The 19,131-nt window shown below is 42.9% G+C and overlaps 1 protein-coding gene across 1 annotated transcript in view; it reads right to left on the bottom strand.

The window, feature by feature from the left end:
* Nucleotides 1-16,344: 16,344 nt before the first annotated feature.
* The window catches only part of LOC126188693 (FMRFamide receptor-like), a 142,029-nt gene continuing 139,242 nt past the window's right edge, over nucleotides 16,345-19,131 (bottom strand). The window contains exons 5-6 of the mRNA XM_049930300.1: nucleotides 16,529-16,827; nucleotides 16,345-16,453 (exon numbers count right to left, since the gene is read on the bottom strand). Coding sequence (XP_049786257.1) covers nucleotides 16,345-16,453; nucleotides 16,529-16,827 — 408 coding nt within the window. The remainder of the gene's footprint in view (nucleotides 16,454-16,528; nucleotides 16,828-19,131) is intronic.

Genomic DNA, 19,131 nt, shown 5'->3' with positions numbered 1-19,131 from the left:
AGTTCAGAACAGTGCCAGAACCTTCTGAAATACCATCAGGTGTTGTTATTCATGTCCATTACAAGGGTTGGATGGATGAGACTGGTATGAAGTTATGGATTAACGGAGTGAGAAAGAGAAGGAAGGGTGCTTTATTGAAGAAGAGTTCTCTTCTTGTGGCAGATCAGTTTAGTAGTCATTTCAAAAATCCGTGAAATAGAAATTGAGGCAGGGAAATACGAGTTTGGTTCCAGCTGTCAGCGACTGTGGTTGCGTGTGTGTGTGAGTTATTACAAATGATTGAAGCGATTTCATAAATTCACTGAAGCTCCATTCATTGACATATGGTCACGACACACTACAGATACGTAGAAAAACTCAAAGTTTTGTTCGGCTGAAGCCACACTTCAGGTTTCTGCCGCCAGAGCGCTCGAGAGCGCAGCGAGACAAAATGGCGACAGGAGCCGAGAAAGCTTATGTCATGCTTGAAATGCACTCACATCAGTCAGTCATAACAGTGCAACGACACTTCAGGACGAAGTTCAACAAAGATCCACCAACTGCTAACTCCATTCGGCGATGGTATGCACAGTTTAAAGCTTCTGGATGCCTCTGTAAGGGAAAATCAACGGGTCGGCCTGCAGTGAGCGAAGAATCGGTTGAACGCGTGCGGGCAAGTTTCACGCGTAGCCTGCGGAAGTCGACGAATAAAGCAAGCAGGGAGCTAAACGTACCACAGCCGACGGTTTGGAAAATCTTACGGAAAAGGCTAAAGCAGAAGCCTTACCGTTTACAGTTGCTACAAGCCCTGACACCCGATGACAAAGTCAAACGCTTTGAATTTTCGGCGCGGTTGCAACAGCTCATGGAAGAGGATGCGTTCAGTGTGAAACTTGTTTTCAGTGATGAAGCAACATTTTTTCTTAATGGTGAAGTGAACAGACACAATGTGCGAATCTGGGTGGTAGAGAATCCTCACGCATTCGTGCAAAAAATTCGCAATTCACCAAAAGTTAACGTGTTTTGTGCAATCTCACGGTTTAAAGTTTACGGCCCCTTTTTCTCCTGCGAAAAAAAACGCTACAGGGCACGTGTATCTGGACATGCTGGAAAATTGGCTCATGCCACAACTGGAGACTGACAGCGCCGACTTCTTCTTTCAGCAGGATGGTGCTCCACCGCACTTCCATCATGATGTTCGGCATTTCCTAAACAGGAGATTGGAAAACCGATGGATCGGTCGTGGTGGAGATCATAATCAGCACTTCATGTCATGGCCTCCACGCTCTCCCGACTTAACCCCATGTGATTTCTTTCTGTGGGGTTATGTGAAAGATTCAGTGTTTAAACCTTCTCTACCAAGAAACGTGCCAGAACTGCGAGCTCGCATCAAAGATGCTTTCGAACTCATTGATGGGGACATGCTGCGCTGAGTGTGGGAGAAACTTGATTATTGGCTTGATGTCTGCCGAATCACTAAAGGGGCACATATCAAACATTTGTGAATGCCTAAAAAAACTTTTTGAGTTTTTGTATGTGTGTGCAAAGCATTGTGAAAATATCTCAAATAATAAAGTTATTGTAGAGCTGTGAAATTGCTTCAGTCATTTGTAATAACCCTGTATATATATATATATATATATATATATATATATATATATATATGGTTATAATAGAAGGAAACATTCCACGTAGGAAAAATATACCTAAAAACAAAGATGATGTGACTTACCAAATGAAAGTGCTGGCAGGTCGACAGACACACAAACGAACACAAACATACACACAAAATTCAAGCTTTCGCAACAAACTGTTGCCTCATCAGGAAAGAGGGAATGAGAGGGAAAGACGAAAGGATGTGGGTTTTAAGGGAGAGGGTAAGGAGTCATTCCAGTCCCAGGAGCGGAAAGACTTACCTTAGGGGGAAAAAGGGACGGGTATACACTCGCACACACACACATATCCATCCACACATATACAGACACAAGCAGACATATATTGGTCTTTAAATATGTCTGCTTGTGTCTGTATATGTGTGTGTGTGTGCGAGTGTATACCCGTCCCTTTTTCCCCATAAGGTAAGTCTTTCCGCTCCTGGGACTGGAATGACTCCTTACCCTCTCCCTTAAAACCCACATCCTTTCGTCTTTCCCTCTCCTTCCCTCTTTCCTGATGAGGCAACAGTTTGTTGCGAAAGCTTGAATTTTGTGTGTGTGTTTGTGTTCGTTTGTGTGTCTGTCGACCTGCCAGCACTTTCATTTGGTAAGTCACATCATCTTTGTTTTTAGGTATATACACTCCTGGAAATGGAAAAAAGAACACATTGACACCGGTGTGTCAGACCCACCATACTTGCTCCGGACACTGCGAGAGGGCTGTACAAGCAATGATCACTCGCACGGCACAGGGGACACACCAGGAACTGCGGTGTTGGCCGTCTAATGGCGCTAGCTGTGTAGCATTTGTGTACCGCCGCCGTCAGTGTCAGCCAGTTTGCCGTGGCATACGGAGCTCCATCGCAGTCTTTAACACTGGTAGCATGCTGCGACAGCGTGGAAGTGAACCGTATGTGCAGTTGACGGACTTTGAGCGAGGGCGTATAGTGGGCATGCGGGAGGCCGGGTGGACGTACCGCCGAATTGCTCAACACGTGGGGCGTGAGGTCTCCACAGTACATCGATGTTGTCGCCAGTGGTCAGCGGAAGGTGCACGTGCCCGTCGACCTGGGACCGGACCGCAGCAACGCACGGATGCACGCCAAGACCGTAGGATCCTACGCAGTGCCGTAGGGGACCGCACCGCCACTTCCCAGCAAATTAGGGACACTGTTGCTCCTGGGGTATCGGCGAGGACCATTCGCAACCGTCTCCATGAAGCTGGGCTACGGTCCCGCACACCGTTAGGCCGTCTTCCGCTCACGCCCCAACATCGTGCAGCCCGCCTCCAGTGGTGTCGCAACAGGCGTGAATGGAGGGACGAATGGAGACGTGTTGTCTTCAGCGATGAGAGTCGCTTCTGCCTTGGTGCCAATGATGGTCGTATGCGTGTTTGGCGCCGTGCAGGTGAGCGCCACAATCAGGACTGCATACGACCGAGGCACACAGGGCATCATGGTGTGGGGAGCGATCTCCTACACTGGCCGTACACCACTGGTGATCGTCGAGGGGACACTGAATAGTGCACGGTACATCCAAACCGTCATCGAACCCATCGTTCTACCATTCCTAGACCGGCAAGGGAACTTGCTGTTCCAACAGGACAATGCACATCCGCATGTATCCCGTGCCACCCAACGTGCTCTAGAAGGTGTAAGTCAACTACCCTGGCCAGCAAGATCTCCGGATCTGTCCCCCATTGAGCATGTTTGGGACTGGATGAAGCGTCGTCTCACGCGGTCTGCACGTCCAGCAGGAACGCTGGTCCAACTGAGGCGCCAGGTGGAAATGGCATGGCAAGCCGTTCCACAGGACTAAATCCAGCATCTCTACGATCGTCTCCATGGGAGAATAGCAGCCTGCATTGCTGCGAAAGGTGGATATACACTGTACTAGTGCCGACATTGTGCATGCTCTGTTGCCTGTGTCTATGTGCCTGTGGTTCTGTCAGTGTGATCATGTGATGTATCTGACCCCAGGAATGTGTCAATAAAGTTTCCCCTTCCTGGGACAATGAATTCACGGTGTTCTTATTTCAATTTCCAGGAGTGTATATATATATATATATATATATATATATATTTGGTCTTTAAATATGTCTGATTGTGTCTGCATATGTGTGGATGGATATGTGTGTGTGTGTGCGAGTGTATACCCATCCTTTTTTCCCTCTAGGGTAAGTCTTTCCGCTCCCGGGACTGGAATGAGTCCTTACCCTCTCCCTTAAAACCCACATCCTTTCGTCTTTCCCTCTCCTTCCCTCTTTCCTGATGAGGCAACAGTTTGTTGCGAAAGCTTGAATTTTTTGTGTGTATGTTTGTGTTCGTTTGTGTGTCTGTCGACCTGCCAGCACTTTCATTTGGAAGTCACATCATCTTTGTTTTTAGGTGTATATATATATATATATATATATATATATACATATATATAGGTATATTTTTCCTTCATGGAATGTTTCCTTCTATTATAACCATATATAATATATATATATGGTTATAATAGAAGGAAACATTCCATGAAGGAAAAATATACCTAAAAACAAAGATGATGTGACTTACCAAATGAAAGTGCTGGCAGGTCGACAGACACACAAACGAACACAAACATACACACAAAATTCAAGCTTTCGCAACAAACTGTTGCCTCATCAGGAAAGAGGGAAGGAGAGGGAAAGACGAAAGGATGTGGGCTTTAAGGGAGAGGGTAAGGAGTCATTCCAGTCCCGGGAGCGGAAAGACTTACCTTATGGGGAAAAAAGGACGGGTATACACTCGCACACACACACATATCCATCCACACACACACACACACACACAGAGATATATATATATATATATATATATATATATATATATATATATATATATATATATATAAAATAGAGGGAAACATTCCACATGGGAAAAATTAAGATGATGTGACTTACCAAACAAAAGCGCTGGCAGGTCGATAGACACACAAACAAACACAAACACACACACAAAATTCAAGCTTTCGCAACCAACGGTCGCTTCATCAGGAAAGAGGGAAGGAGAGGGAAAGACAAAAGGATGTGGGTTTTAAGGGAGAGGGTAAGGAGTCATTCCAATCCCGGGAGTGGAAAGACTTACCTTAGGGGGAAAAAAGGACAGGTATACACTCGCACACACACACATATCCATCCGCACATACACAGACACAAGCAGACATGTCTGCAGGCAAGTGGATAAAACATTCACGGTCTAGAGTGAGAGAGACACTGTTGTCAGATCTTTCAAGAAGTATGGCATAAGTAACACTCTCAATGTCAGGGAAGACCCTCTTATATATGAAGAGGACAATGTGATGACAAAGGTGAAGTAGAAGAAAGTTCAGATGACAATTTTCACGGATTTTGAAAAACAAGACAAGTTCGGTTTTGTAAACTAAGACTTTTTTTAGTCTAGCTTTGCAATCTAGTAATAAAAATGGGGAAACTGTTATTTTTTAGAAAAACTTACTTAAAAATTTAGGTACATCTTATAGTCTGTAGCGTGGAATCTGCGTTTATAAAATATGCTACCAGAAAATAAATAATTTTTCTGTTATTACCTTTCTTATAAAATTTATATACTTCTCTTACCAAACATTTTCCCTAAATCTGTCAGAACGAATACTTGCCCAATCATCTCCAGTTCAGAAAACTCAATCTGACTCTGGCCAAAACTAGTTGCATATACTTTTCCTGAAATCTGTCTGGTTCTTGATATCAATCTTATTGAATTCCTCAGTTGAAACTTCTGGGCTGAGAGGCCGTGGTCGATGTATAAAATTTCCACCTAAAATTTCGTCTCCATCTGCGGGAGACATCTTCTGAGGTCGTCCGGCTACTGCCGGGCATTGAACATTTGGTATTGGTTTTCATGTTTCAGTGTGTATGGTAAGGGTATTTAGTCATTCTAAAGTAATGCATTGTAGTCAAATTAAATCAGGTGGAACTGTGCATTTTAGATCAGGAAATGAGACACTAAAGTAGTAGATGAGTTTTTTGGGGAGCAAAACAACTGACAGTGTTGTAAGTAGAGTGTATATAAAATCAGACTAGCAATAGCAACAGAAACATTTCTGAAGAGGAAAATATTTTAATATCCAATATAAAATTGTGTGTTATAAAGTCTTTTTCTGAAGATATTTGACTGGAGTGTAACCTTGTATGGATGTAATATGAGGCGCATAGACAGTATAGGCCAGGAGGGCATAGAAGCTACTGAAATGTGGTGCTACAGAAGAATACTGGAGATTAGATGAGTTGATCAGGTAACTAAAGAAGTGCTACTGAATCGAACTGGGGAGAAAAAAAGTTTATGGCAGATGAATAAAAGAAATGGATTGGTTGATAAAGACATATCCTGAGGCATGCAAAAAAAAAAAAAAATATCTCAGAAAATGCCACAAGAGTATGAAGAAAAATATTATATTTCCGTTACTTTGTTATTCAACATTGAAAGAAAACGAGTGAGGAACTAAATCAAATAGCGAACTGGCCGAAACTCCTCTGACATTTGATGTGCTGACTAATAGAACTGTTGCCATGAAAGGTACTAAACATGAACATGAAAAAATGCACCACAGTGCTGACAGAACTAAACTTAAACAATGATTGTTTTCAATCACAAAACAATGCCAAAACCTTCTGAAATACCGCTAGGTGGTGTTGTCCATGTCCATGATGGGTTGGATGAATGAGGCTGGTGTGAAATTATTAACAGAGTGAGGAAGATAAAGAAAGCACTTCATTGAAGGAGAGTTCTCTTCTTGTGCCAGATCAATTTAGTAGCCATGTGAAAAGCTCTGTGAAAGAGAAACTGAGACAGAAAAATACTGAGCTTGCTCTTATTTCAGGAGGACTTACTTCACAACTGCAACCTCTTGATGTCTTGATAAATAAAGCATTTAAAGTGTATATGAGAGAGGAATGGAACAAATGGATAATGGATGAAACCCACGATTAATTCACGCCAAAGGGAGCTTTAAAACGACCTATAATCAAACAAGTGAGTCAGTGGATAAAACAATCGTAGTCTATGGTGAGCGAAGACATTATTGTTCAATCTTTCAAGAAGTTGGGTGTAGGTATCACTCTCAATGTAAGTGAAGACTATATTATATATAAAGAGGACAATGATGACAATGAAGAGGAAGGAGAAGAAGAAAGTTCAAATGATGATTTTCAGAGATTTTAAATGTCAGTTCGGTTTTATAAACTAAGATTTTTTTTAGTTGGGCTCTGCAGTCAAATAATAAAAAAAATAATAATGCTACAAAAAAAAAATATGTTTAAAAATTAAGGTGTGTGTGATGGTCTGTAGCGTCTTATAATCCATAAAATAAGGTATATGTCCAACTAGAATGGCATCAAGTCACAGCAATACACTAATATTTGTGATAATTGTAGCACCAAGAATGATTACTAAAGCTATATACTACATATTAGATTCATGACAAGACACACAAATGATTAGAATTAAAGGACTATGTATGTTTAATCACAGTTCAGTCCACTGTGAAGTGCCGACGTGCTGCCATCAGGCTTTCTAAATGTCGAGCATGAAATCAAACAACATTTGAGTATGTTGTTAGTGAATCTCCCTCCATGCACTTTGTTTTCACATCACAAAGCATCAGCAGTTGTTACTGGAGAAACATGATGACGACTTGCCAATTAAATGTATCCCAGATATGTTTGATAGTGACAGTACACACCATTCTTCATAGAAGTCTTGCACATTCCTTGTGAAATGCTGATGTACAAACAGTTACAGATTTCTGTGGAAATTGCTTCCATTTTCATGGGCTTTTACATGGACTATACCACATAAATATTTTCTGAAATCCGGAAGTTCATTTATGTGATAATTTGGTATCTTTATTTATAGCAGTCTTGTTGCTTTTTGTTTGGGTAGTTATATTTTGATGTTTTATTTTCAGATGTACATAAATACAAAAAATTATACATACGGTATAGAAATAAAATACATACAGTTTAAATTGACTAGAAAGAGATGATTTACACTATCATTAGACAAAATTTTAAGAGTTCTTATGTATAATATGGTTCATATTCATGCTATACTTCAGCTAAGATATATCCACCTAAGCCTGTTGACAGACTAGTGTTTTACATCAACTAAAATGTTATTGACAAACAGTTCAAACTTCATGAAATCATATAGTATTCTAGTATGGTTTATTTCAGTTATCTGTGCAAATAAAATTTGCATTTCTCTTTGATTCTGAAGAGAGTGTGTGACTTGAATGTAACAAGACTGTGAAAATGCAATACTCTTGTCTATGTCACTTACAAATTGCATAAAGTAAAACAGTAAGCTGTACATGTCTCAAAGTTTGTATTGATAGGTCTGATACTGAACATACATTATTTTAACACTACTTAACACATGCATTTAGGTTTACATTCCTTCATTTTACAAATGTTTTCAATCATTATCATCACTAACTAATAACTCGTATCCCATCTCACAAGATTTTCATCACTGTTTAATAGAATATTTTCTGTCTCATAAGATTACTGTTGTAAAGTAAAACCTATGAAAGAAAATGAACTTTGAGACTTGTAGGAATTAAAACCACAATTTGGTGGAGTGAATAGGTAAAACTTGCCTGATGGCTGGTAACTATAACATGTAATGAAATAATCATGTACAAAACTTTAAAAGTTTTCTTTTTAAATCCTGTTTTTCTGCTCGACAGAAAAGACTTTACCAGACACAGTTTCACTTCTCTGTTTTCACTCATGTCTGTGTTTGTGTACTGGCAACACCTCTCTTTTCTGGCCTCAGTCAAGTATGAAACATACACTTTTGGATAGTTGAGTTTTTAAACACTGCTTTAATGTCCAATCAGCTTGGTGTAATATTAGGTGTGTACTTTTTCTGTGAAATATTTGGTGACTGATGGCTAGCTAATAAATTTTGAAATTATGTGTACACGTGAGAGCCCAGAAAGAATTCCACAAAATGCACAAGCTACCATTAAAGTTACTTTCAACAACATGTAGAGAGTATATTTAAGATATATGTCAGATATGAGATAAATGGGCAGTTTATTCTCCTCTTTACACTTTGACAAAAATAGATGATTGCTTCTGTATATAGCCAGAGAAATAAATAGCTGTAATGCTTGATAAATGTTGTGGTTTTGGCTGTTCATGCAAGTTACAGATACTATTGTCTTGTACAGTATTGTAAAGATTGACACAGTTGTCTTCTTCAGTTTCTATGACCTGTGTCATTATGCATAATACCTGGTTGGAGCACACTCAATAATGCACCTCACAACACCTGAAGAAGACAACTGGATCGGTCATCAAAATATTGTTCAGAAAACTGAAATCAGTAACTCAGTTGAACAACCAAAAGCACAATCTAAAATAAATGCTTGTTGCTGTGCAGTGGCAGCTGTTCTAGAAAGTGGAATGATAGGGTACAGGTAATGTATATCTTCTGTTTCTTTTTATCTTACTAATGGTGCCTATGGGGACTTAAAATTCATATATACACTTGGCTGTTGTGAAAAAAGTTTGTCTGTTAGCTGCTTCACTTCAGAAATTAAATAATCAGTGCTGAATAACTGATTTTATTGCCTTTTTCAATACCAATAACTATTTTGCAATATTACCTATATAGAGTTTCTTGAGTCACACTTTGTTTCTTTTTCTTACTTTTTGCTCGTCATTCACAGAAGGAGATACTTGATACTGATAACTGCAATTATTGTCAAATGTGATATATTTGTTGCCTGTTGTGATAAATTGCAACTAAGTGCACGGTAAGGTTTGTTAACAACATACTGAACAAATTATCCAAAAAAAAAAAAAAAAAAAAGGAGAGGGAGGGGGTTGCAGGGGAAGCAAGCTCCACCCATCCATCTAGCAAGATATTGGCTATCGAGATGGGAGAGGTCATGTGGGTGAGAACATGCTGCACTTTCATCCTGGTGTGGGTGTGAACATGCTGCAGTTTCATCTTGCAGAACTGTCACTACACATGTGTGCTTACTGATATGGCAAGGCTCAACAATCACTCTGTAATGACTATGGTATGCACAAGTACTATACTGGTAGATTGCCAATGTTGGCAGTGGCCAGACAGAAAACAGTCATGGCCCAAAGTCAACCAACTGCTGTCAGCTTCACCTGACTCACAACTGGGTAGCATTCATTCAGAACATTGTGACCAAATACTATGTACTGCTATTTCATTGATTTCCTTAAAAAAAAAAAAAAAAAAAAAAAACAGCAACTTTACAGCTGTTCATTGTGACCAGCTATTAACTAGTGTGGCTGATTTCAGTGAAGATCATACCTGAAATATTAATTCTTATTACTGATGATACGAATTTAGTTCTTGAAATGCAACATGATTTTATCAATGAATTGTAACAACTGTTGTCTTGATTTGCTTAGTAAGTGAAGTTAGTGATAACTTTTATTCATGTCATGTGGTATTGATAAGCAACTCATGTCTCTAGTTTTTGTTGATGATTCTTTTAATGAGGCATGCTGTCTGAAATTCCAGCAGAACATGTTGCTGAGGGTCTTTGCATTTCCCTTTTTAAGGGAAGGAATGTACATGCAACAGGATTAAATCCACACACATTCCTAATCATCAGTGATATAATATGACAATATAAGCCTATCCTGGGTACTGAATCATGAATAATAGTAGTGGTAGTAGTAGTTGATGATTATGATGATGATGAGACAGGAAAGTATGAAATTTATTGCCAGCCAGTAGCCTTCTCCTCTGCATTCCTATCTGCCGTGTTGCAGACAGCTTCATTTCGACAGCAGAAGTGATTGAGTCGTTAGTCAACAGTTCATAATCGCTCAGGACGGTAGCTAGTTATTGTCCACTGCATAGAAACATTTGGTGTGTTTTTGAAATGGGGCTGTCACAAAAACCTTCAGCGGTGGTTGAAGGACCATCATACGAGTGTCTGGTGGAACAATAGGAGAAAGAAATTGACGACAGAAGTCTGCCGCCTTATCCTGCTGCATTAACGCTGCTCTCCGCTCGTGCTGGAGCAGTGTTTGACACGTGTACTACACAGTCGTGCGAAACATGAGCAACATTGGTGTTTGCTTCCTATATGAGACAGCTGGCTCTCGCAGAAAGTGTTGTGGCACCCTACATACATCCCGACCGAGTGATTGCAATGCTGCCCTATTATTGTAATTTGTTTATCTCGTTCATTCTTTATATTCTGTCCGCGGCTCGTGGTCTAGTAGCTAGTGTTGCTGCCTCTGGATTACGGGGTACCGCGTTCGATTCCCGGCCGGGTTAGGGATTTTCTCTGTCGGTCGACTGGGTGTTTGTGTTGTCCCCATCATTTCATTCTCATCACTAGTGGCCATGACTAGATTGGACTGTGTAAAAAAAAATATTAAAAAATGGACTGTGTAACAATTAGGACTTTGTACGGGCGCTCATAACCGCGCAGTTGAGTGCCACACAAATCAAACATCATCATCATCATCATCATCATTATTGTCTATATTCTACGAGATCTCGCTTGGTTTTACTGAGAAAAAAAGGGGGGTTTGCCTTGGTTGGTTTAGAGGTAGCAGGCCAAAAAGGCCGAGAGGAAGCTGTGAGCGAAGAAGTGGCTAGAGCAGGAAAACAAATTTACCCGTGCTCTGTTATGCAGTTGGGACCCGATGATTTTCGTAATTATGTAAGAAAGGCTGGAACACGCATTTCGGCGCTGCTGAACACTTTTAACGATCAAGAATACAGTCATGCGGGAGGCTGTAAGCTGCAAGGAGACACTGTTAGCTACATTACAATTTCTAGTTAGTGGTAGAAGTTAAGGGGATCTCAAATTCAATGCTGTTGCATCCTATCAATTAAAATGTTTCCTGAAACCTGCATCGTTATGTATAGTTGACTGAGGAAATACATAATGGTAAACCAAAATCAATAAAACAAAAGATGCCCACGTAAACCTTATTACTTTAACTATATGTAGCATGAAAGATGACCTATGAGTTTAAGAAACTCATTTCAAATTCGAAGAAGAAAGAGTACAAACGTTGGTGGTGCACATCATCCAATAAATACAACAGAGACATAAAGAATGAAGCACTTGGCAGCTGTCAGAACTGTAAAAAAAATTCACGCTTAGCCCTTCATAGCAGAGTGTTTGCATATAGATTGGAATTTTTTTAACACTTGCACCAATGAACCAAGCTAGTTTATTGAATTAACGTCCATCCAATATATCGGAAATAAAACCTAAAAATATAACTACGGAAGGTCAACTGACTTTTTTTTATTCTTTCTATATGCTGCACGAAACCATAATGGATTCGTTAAAAAAATGAAATAAGCGCTTCATTTCTCGCATCTATATGTTATACTCCCCGCACTACGTCTCCCAGAAACATCTGCAGTCTTTTAAATTTCTTCAGAAACTCTGTCCTTACAGCTTCGCCTGCCTCGCACCCTGTTATGTATATCAGAACAGCATAATGGCAAAAGATGAATTTTTGTCAGGCGATTGGCATGACAGCGCTAAACAATACACAATTTGTTGGGTGCAGTGGTGGGGGGTCGGCTGTCGGGTGGTCCCCTTCCGACATCTTGCCAAGGAAAATTAATCGGTTTGTCGGTCGAAACGCCTACGCACGTCCAGTTTGTCGGCCTGTTGGCCACTCTGCCGGTGCGTGTGCAGGGGCCTTTTAGTGGCGCCGTTTGTAAGGCGCGAAGTGCGGTGGACGCGGGCCAGCGCTGCCTGCCAATTCCGAGGCTGGCGTGACGTCACAGGTCGGCGGCCGGCAGGCGGCCTACTTGGCCCCTGCTTTACGCACGGCAGCTGCCTCACTTTAAAAGCTCAGGTGTAATCTAGTTTGATCCGCTGCACTCACGTCGGATCAGTTCTTAGCCGGACAGCACCCGCCCCTCAGAAGCGAGAATAAGAGTCATCTTCCCCGCCTGATGACGGCGGAGACTCGTTTTCGACTTTGTTATTCAGTAAGGCGTAAGAATGGAAGACCAAAAGAAAAATGCCCTCCGCGGCTAAATCGAGGGCGTGGCATGGCGAGACTGTCAGCAAGGGCGAGAAAACTACTCGAAAAAGAAAATGCAAGGAAGACGGTGTAAGTAACCGGGAGAGTTACGTGACCCATCCTATTCCTTGTTTTGCTATCTTGAGCTAACAAGGAGGAGCCCTTACGGTCCTTTACACGCTCAAGTCTGCCCGAGCAGACCATGTTTGCGACGACCGTTTGCGCATCGCGTCTGTAGTACTCAATTCGAATTTACACCTTTAAACAACAATGTAGCTTTCTCCCAATCGTGAATCAGTATCTTGCGAGTGTAGAGTATTTTCTGGCAATGACGAAATTAAGAAAATTTGCTTAGAACATAAATTATTCTCTCTATTGCTATTATTTAGACAGTTATAAAAAGAGACACGCCAGTACGCAGAAGAGTGGCTTTTAAAACGTGTAACGCTTTTGCATGTTAATCTAGCGAAAAAAATAAACCACCCCTTAACTACGTAGAACGAAGAGTCATTCTTTGTGTTGTTGCAGTATGCTACGCCTTATACAGGGTGCTTCGAAAATACTGTTACAAACTTGGGGACAGGTTCCTCACACCACAACAAGAAAAAAAGTCCAGTAAACATGGGTTTTAAACTGCATGCCTTGAGAACTATTAGCACTTGTTTCACAGAAGACATGTATTTCACAGTAGCGAAGATGAACAAGTCTTCATAGCTCTTAAGGTATGCATTTTAGAGCGAAGGTTTAGAGTCATAACGGTGTTTTGAGATGAACGCTAAATAAAGTTTGCAACAAGAGAAACACTATCACTGGTGCCACCTAAGTTCACGTTGCTGATAATCGTGGCACCTCGTGGTTCATTCAACAATATCCCAGCTTTAAAATTAAGGCAGTGGTGAAGCAGATATGTCAAAATATACGTCATCGTGACTCTAAACCCCCTTTATTACAGATTTTTTTTCTTGCTTTGGTGTAAGGAACCTGTCCCCAGCATTTGTAAAAGTGTTTTTGAAGCACACTGTATAAGATGCAATGAAACTGTAATGGGGAATTCGCTAAGCGCTTGTGAAAGACTTACAGTAACGTTGAGGTGCTTGGTAACTTGCAAAAACTAAGCTTATCTGAAATTTTCTGCTGTGATATCACGGTAAGCGTTGACACACATCATTCCAGAAACATGTCGTGTCATGTATGAAGTACTAATCTGGTCCGCACAGGTGGTCTGCGTAAATTCGATCGCAGTCAGATTTGGCACAAGCCAAACACAGACATTAACAGAGACACATTTTTTAGTCCACGATTCATTCACACACAACGATTTATCTGTGCGTACAGCCAAGGTAATGCAGACATCTGAGGGTGTTAAGGGGCCTTTACGCCCAGCCCAGCCTGCGACTGTAAACGCGCGCTGTTCCCACATTGTCATTTCGTCCAAGTCGCATCATAAACCAACTTCTGTTACTCATGGTTTTTAAAAAAGAGAACGAATGTACTTGGAGCAGGGTTAAAACCTATACAAATGCCTAATCATTAATTGCAGTCTATGATATGGCAGTATAAGCCTCCTCTGGGATTGAATCAGTAGTAGTAATGGTGGTAGCAGTGGAAGCAGTAGTAGTAGTAGTAGTAGTAGTAGTAGTAGTTGTTGTTGTTGTTGTTGTTGTTGTTGTTGTTGTTGATGATGGTGGTGGTGATGATGAGACTGGAAGGAATGAAATCTAGTGCTAGCACGTAGCCTTCTCCTTCTGAGTAGCCCAAGAAGGCCATTGAATCCAATCTCACAGACTGTCTCTAGCATTAAGATTATGTTGTAACAGTGCGCTTGTTTCACTCGCCTGCCACCTTCGCTTCTCACAATGTTAGGTGTTACGTGCCTTCGCTTCATGAGACACTGTGAAAAGGTTTCGAGTTTGACCTACGGCATTACCATAAAGTCTAGTCAACAAACATTTTGTGCTGCCACTTCTCGTCTCCTTTTCACCCAAATGCTGTCAAAAATTGTACAGTTTTAATAGCAAAATTTCGGGACAAGTGAAAATTAGCCTGAGTAGTGTTAAAGTTAGCCTGCATTTTAACATTAATTTCCACTGCAGCTGTAGCCAAAGCCGTAACTTATTTACTCTCGTAAAATTTTGATTGGATTTTAACTGACTTGCATACTAAGGTAAAGCAGCAGGCTAAAATCCAGGACTCCATTATACTGCAATATGTAGAGATTACGTACTACTTTCAGTGTTCGTATCCAACGATTAAAACATTCAGTTGGAGTGCAACGTTATTCCCCAGTCATGATTGTGCTAAGCCTGAACGGCTTACCATCGCTGACCAGTTAAGATTTCCTCTACCGTGTAGGAAACATGTTTGTAGCAGAAGCTAATACAGCTCGCTATTCATATTCACTAATTTGCTTGTTGAAAGATTACTAAAATCCTGTCTCACCTTCGGTACTCACAGAATCATACCACGAGCACAGTCTGAAAAGTTTTGTAGCTCAAGACAATGCGTTTATGCCGAACGATTCTGTACTTACCAGGTAAGTGCTAAAGAGTATATTCACAGGGTTATGGCATGACTATATTCGCTGAATGCTCCACTTACGTGTGTACCTTTTTTTTCGAGAAGAGTTTCGAAACGCCTTGGTTACTGCGCAACAACAAAATCATCTTCCTGCTAGGCTTGTAAGCGAGCGTTCACTCCAGTGTTTTGGCTAGGATTTATTGTATCGTGAAAGTACTGCTTTTACTGAGACAGCCATTCCAATTTTATACGTCTTTGAAACTGTGAATTTAAAACTACTATCTTTTCTGTCAAGATGGTCAGAGGCCCATTTTTGATACTTTTCTCTTAGAGGAACTGTTGATCCATTAGGACGCTACAGTAACGACCAACTCACATTCTGAACCATTTAGAATTACGGAACACGGTTGATTTGGCTCTCCAAATATCTTTCCTTCCTTAAGTGTCAAAAGAAGACGTGAAAAATTGGGTTTTCTGCCAGTAATCCACGTCGTACATGCACGATATTTCGGTCGCGTATGTCGCAATCTTCGTCAGGTGCGACCTATGCTAAATCCAGTGTGGAACGGTTCCAGTCTTGAGTCAGGACCCGTTCCACACTGGACTCAGCACAGGGCGCACCTGACGAAGATTGCGAGATACGCGACCGAAATACCGTGCAAGTACGACGCGGATTACCGGCAGAAAATTCGATTTTCCAAGATGACAACTCCTCGCCGGAAAAGCCTGAAGACCTACATCAAAAGAAGAGTCTGTTAGTCCACAGCTCTGCGTCTAAGAAACCGTGTGTATAAATAATGTGGAGACTGACAATCCGCCACCACAACACGCCAGTCAATGGAAACGCACTTCACAGTACTCAGAATTCCGTTTATCGTTTCTCGGTGTAGTCTGCTTGTTTTATACTATTCTATGAAGCCAACACGTTCATATCTGAAACTCATCCTGACCTCAGGACCACTAGATCTCTTGGGAGGCACGCCATCTGCGCCTTCGAGAACGTTTGGTCCTTGCCAGGAAATTAATGGAGACTTTCTCGGTTCCGAAAGGTACACCTCGAAACCGCCATTCCAGTGTTGTGGAGGTGCTCTAGAAAAGAGGACCTCGCGAGGTCGTAAAGGTGTGCGCGCTACGAGAGACGGCAGGTCAGAGAGTAGCTTCCGACTGCACGGACGGCTGCCACTTGAGCGGGCCGTGGGCGTGCGGGTGGTGGCCGTTGAGCGCCTCGTGCACGGACACGCCCCGCGAGAAGGAGCTGTGGAGCGCCACGGACGTGTAGTTGGTCGCCGTGGAGGAGACGGCGGTCCGCGACGACGGCTGCGCGGCGAGCCGGCCGCGGCGGCAGCGCTGCGGCACGAACGTCAGCACGAACGTGCGCCGGTACTTGTCCGAGAGTGCGCAGTACAGCAGGAAGTTGCACGCCGAGTGCACGGCCGCCATGAAGTTGAAGATGTTGCCCAGCGCCAGGCGCACGTTGTTCTCCGTCTCGCCCGGCTGCCCGCCGCGGAACACCGTGTACAGCAGCATCGCGGCCGTCGGCGTCTGGCACACCATGAACAGCACCACCACCGCGATCAGCGTCACCGTGATGCGGTTCTCCTGGCGCTGGTTGCTGTCGCACTGGTCCACCTGCCGACAGTGCAGCGTGCTACTCATCCCGCCAGGGGGAAAAAAGTGAAAGAAGTGAGAAACAAGTATGAAAGGAACAAATCTACATTTACATCCAAATTCCGTGGGCCACTCTACGGTCTACATCTACATCTACATCTACATCTACATTTATACTCCGCAAGCCACCCAATGGTGTGTGGCGGAGGGCACTTTACGTGCCACTGTCATTACCTCCCTTTCTTGTTCCAGTCTCGTATGGTTCGCGGGAAGAACGACTGTCTGAAAGCCTCCGTGCGCGCTCTAATCTCTCTAATTTTACATTCGTGATCTCCTCGGGAGGTATAAGTAGGGGGAAGCAATATACTCGATACCTCATCCAGAAACGCACCCGCTCGAAACCTGGCGAGCAAGCTACACCGCGATGCAGAGCGCCTCTCTTGCAGAGTCTGCCACTTGAGTTCTCCGGTATTCGGAGAAGGATACTTCTGGTACAGCGCCTTCGAGAATGTTTGATCCTTGCCAGGAAATTAATGGAGTCTCTCTCTGTATTAGCTCTAATTTCTCTGATTTTCTCGTTGTGGTCATTTCACTAGACGTGCACTATCTGATCAAAAGTATCCGGGCACCTGGCTGAAAATGACTTACAACTCCGTTGCGCCCTCCATCGGTAACGCTGGAATTCAATATGGTGCTGGCCCACCCTTAGCCTTGATGACAGCTTCCACTCTCGCAGGCGTACGTTCAGTCAGATGCTGGAAGGTTTCTTGGGGAATGGCAGCCCATTCTTCACGGAGTGCTGCACTGAGGAGAGCTATTGGTGTTGCTCGGTGAGGCCTGGCTTGAAGTCGGCGTTCCAGAACATCCCAAAGCCGGCCGGTGTGGCCGTGCGGTTCTAGGCGCTTCAGTCTGGAACCGCGTGACCGCTACGGTCGCAGGTTTGAATCCTGCCTCGGGCATGGATGTGTGTGATGTCCTTAGGTTAGTTAGGTTTAAGTAGTTCTAAGTTCTAGGGGACTGATGACCACAGATGTTAAGTCCCCTAGTGCTCAGAGCCATTTGAACCGTTTGAACATCCCAAAGCTGTTCTACAGGATTCAGGTCAGGACTCTGTGCAGGCCAGTCCGTTACAGGGATGTTATTGTCGTGTAACCACTCCGCCACAGGCCGTGCATTATGAACAGGTCCCGGCGGAGGTTCGAGTCCTCCCTCGGACATGGGTGTGTGTCTTTGTCATTAGGATAATTTAGGTTAAGTAGTGTGAAAGCTTAGGGACTGTGCTCGATCGTGTTGAAAGATGAAGTCGCCATCCCCGAACTGCTCTTCAACAGTGGAAAGCAAGAAGGTGCTTAAAACATCCATGTAGGCTTGTGCTGTCATAGTGTCACGCAAAACAACAAGGGGTGCAAGCCCCCTCCATTGAAAACACGACCACACGATAAAACCACCGCCTCCGAATTTTACTGTTGGCACTACACGCGCTGGCAGATGACGTTCATCGAGCATTCACCATACCTATACCCTGTCATCGTATCACCACGTTGTGTACTGTGTTTCGTCACTCCACACAACGTTTTTCTACTGTTCAATCGTCCAATGTTTACGCTCCTTACACCAAGCGAGGCGTCGTTTGGCATTTACCGCTGTGATGTGTGGCTTATGAGCAGCCGCTCGACCATGACATCCAAGTTTTCTCACCTCCCGCCCAACCGTCATAGTAGTTCCAGTGGATCCTGATGCAGTTTGGAATTCCTGTGTGATGGTCTGGATAGGTGTGTGCCTATTACACATTACGACCCTCTTCAACTGTCGGCGGTCTCTGTCAGTCAACACACGAGATCGGCCTGTACGCTTTTGTGCTGTATGTGTCCCTTCACATTACCACTTCAGTATGACATCGGAAACAGCGGACCTAGGGATGTTTGGGAGTGTGGAAATCTGGCGTACAGACGGATCCCATTCTGCTCTCTCACGATGTCTAATGACTACTGAGGTCCCTGATATGGAATACCTGGCAATAGGTGGCAGTACAATACGAAAAACTTATGTTTTGGGGAGTGTCCGGATACTTTTGATCACATAGTATATGTGGGAAGAACATCGCGACGTGGTTCTCCTGACACTGGTTGCTGTCGCACTGGTCCACCCGCCGACAGTGCAGCTTGTCAGGGGAAATTTGTAAAGTAAGTGAAGAGCAAGTGTGAAAGGAATAACTCTACGTCTACATCTATATCTACATTCAATGGACTACCATACGGTGTGTGGCGAAGGATACTTCTCGTACCACTAGCTTCTCCCCTCTTCCCTGTTCCATTCGCGAATGTC

The sequence above is a fragment of the Schistocerca cancellata genome, chromosome 5, assembly GCF_023864275.1.
Source record: "Schistocerca cancellata isolate TAMUIC-IGC-003103 chromosome 5, iqSchCanc2.1, whole genome shotgun sequence".
In the NCBI taxonomy this organism is placed as follows: domain Eukaryota; kingdom Metazoa; phylum Arthropoda; class Insecta; order Orthoptera; family Acrididae; genus Schistocerca; species Schistocerca cancellata.
The sequence above is the reverse complement of the archived record's forward strand: the minus strand, read 5'-3'. Positions and strand labels throughout refer to the sequence as shown.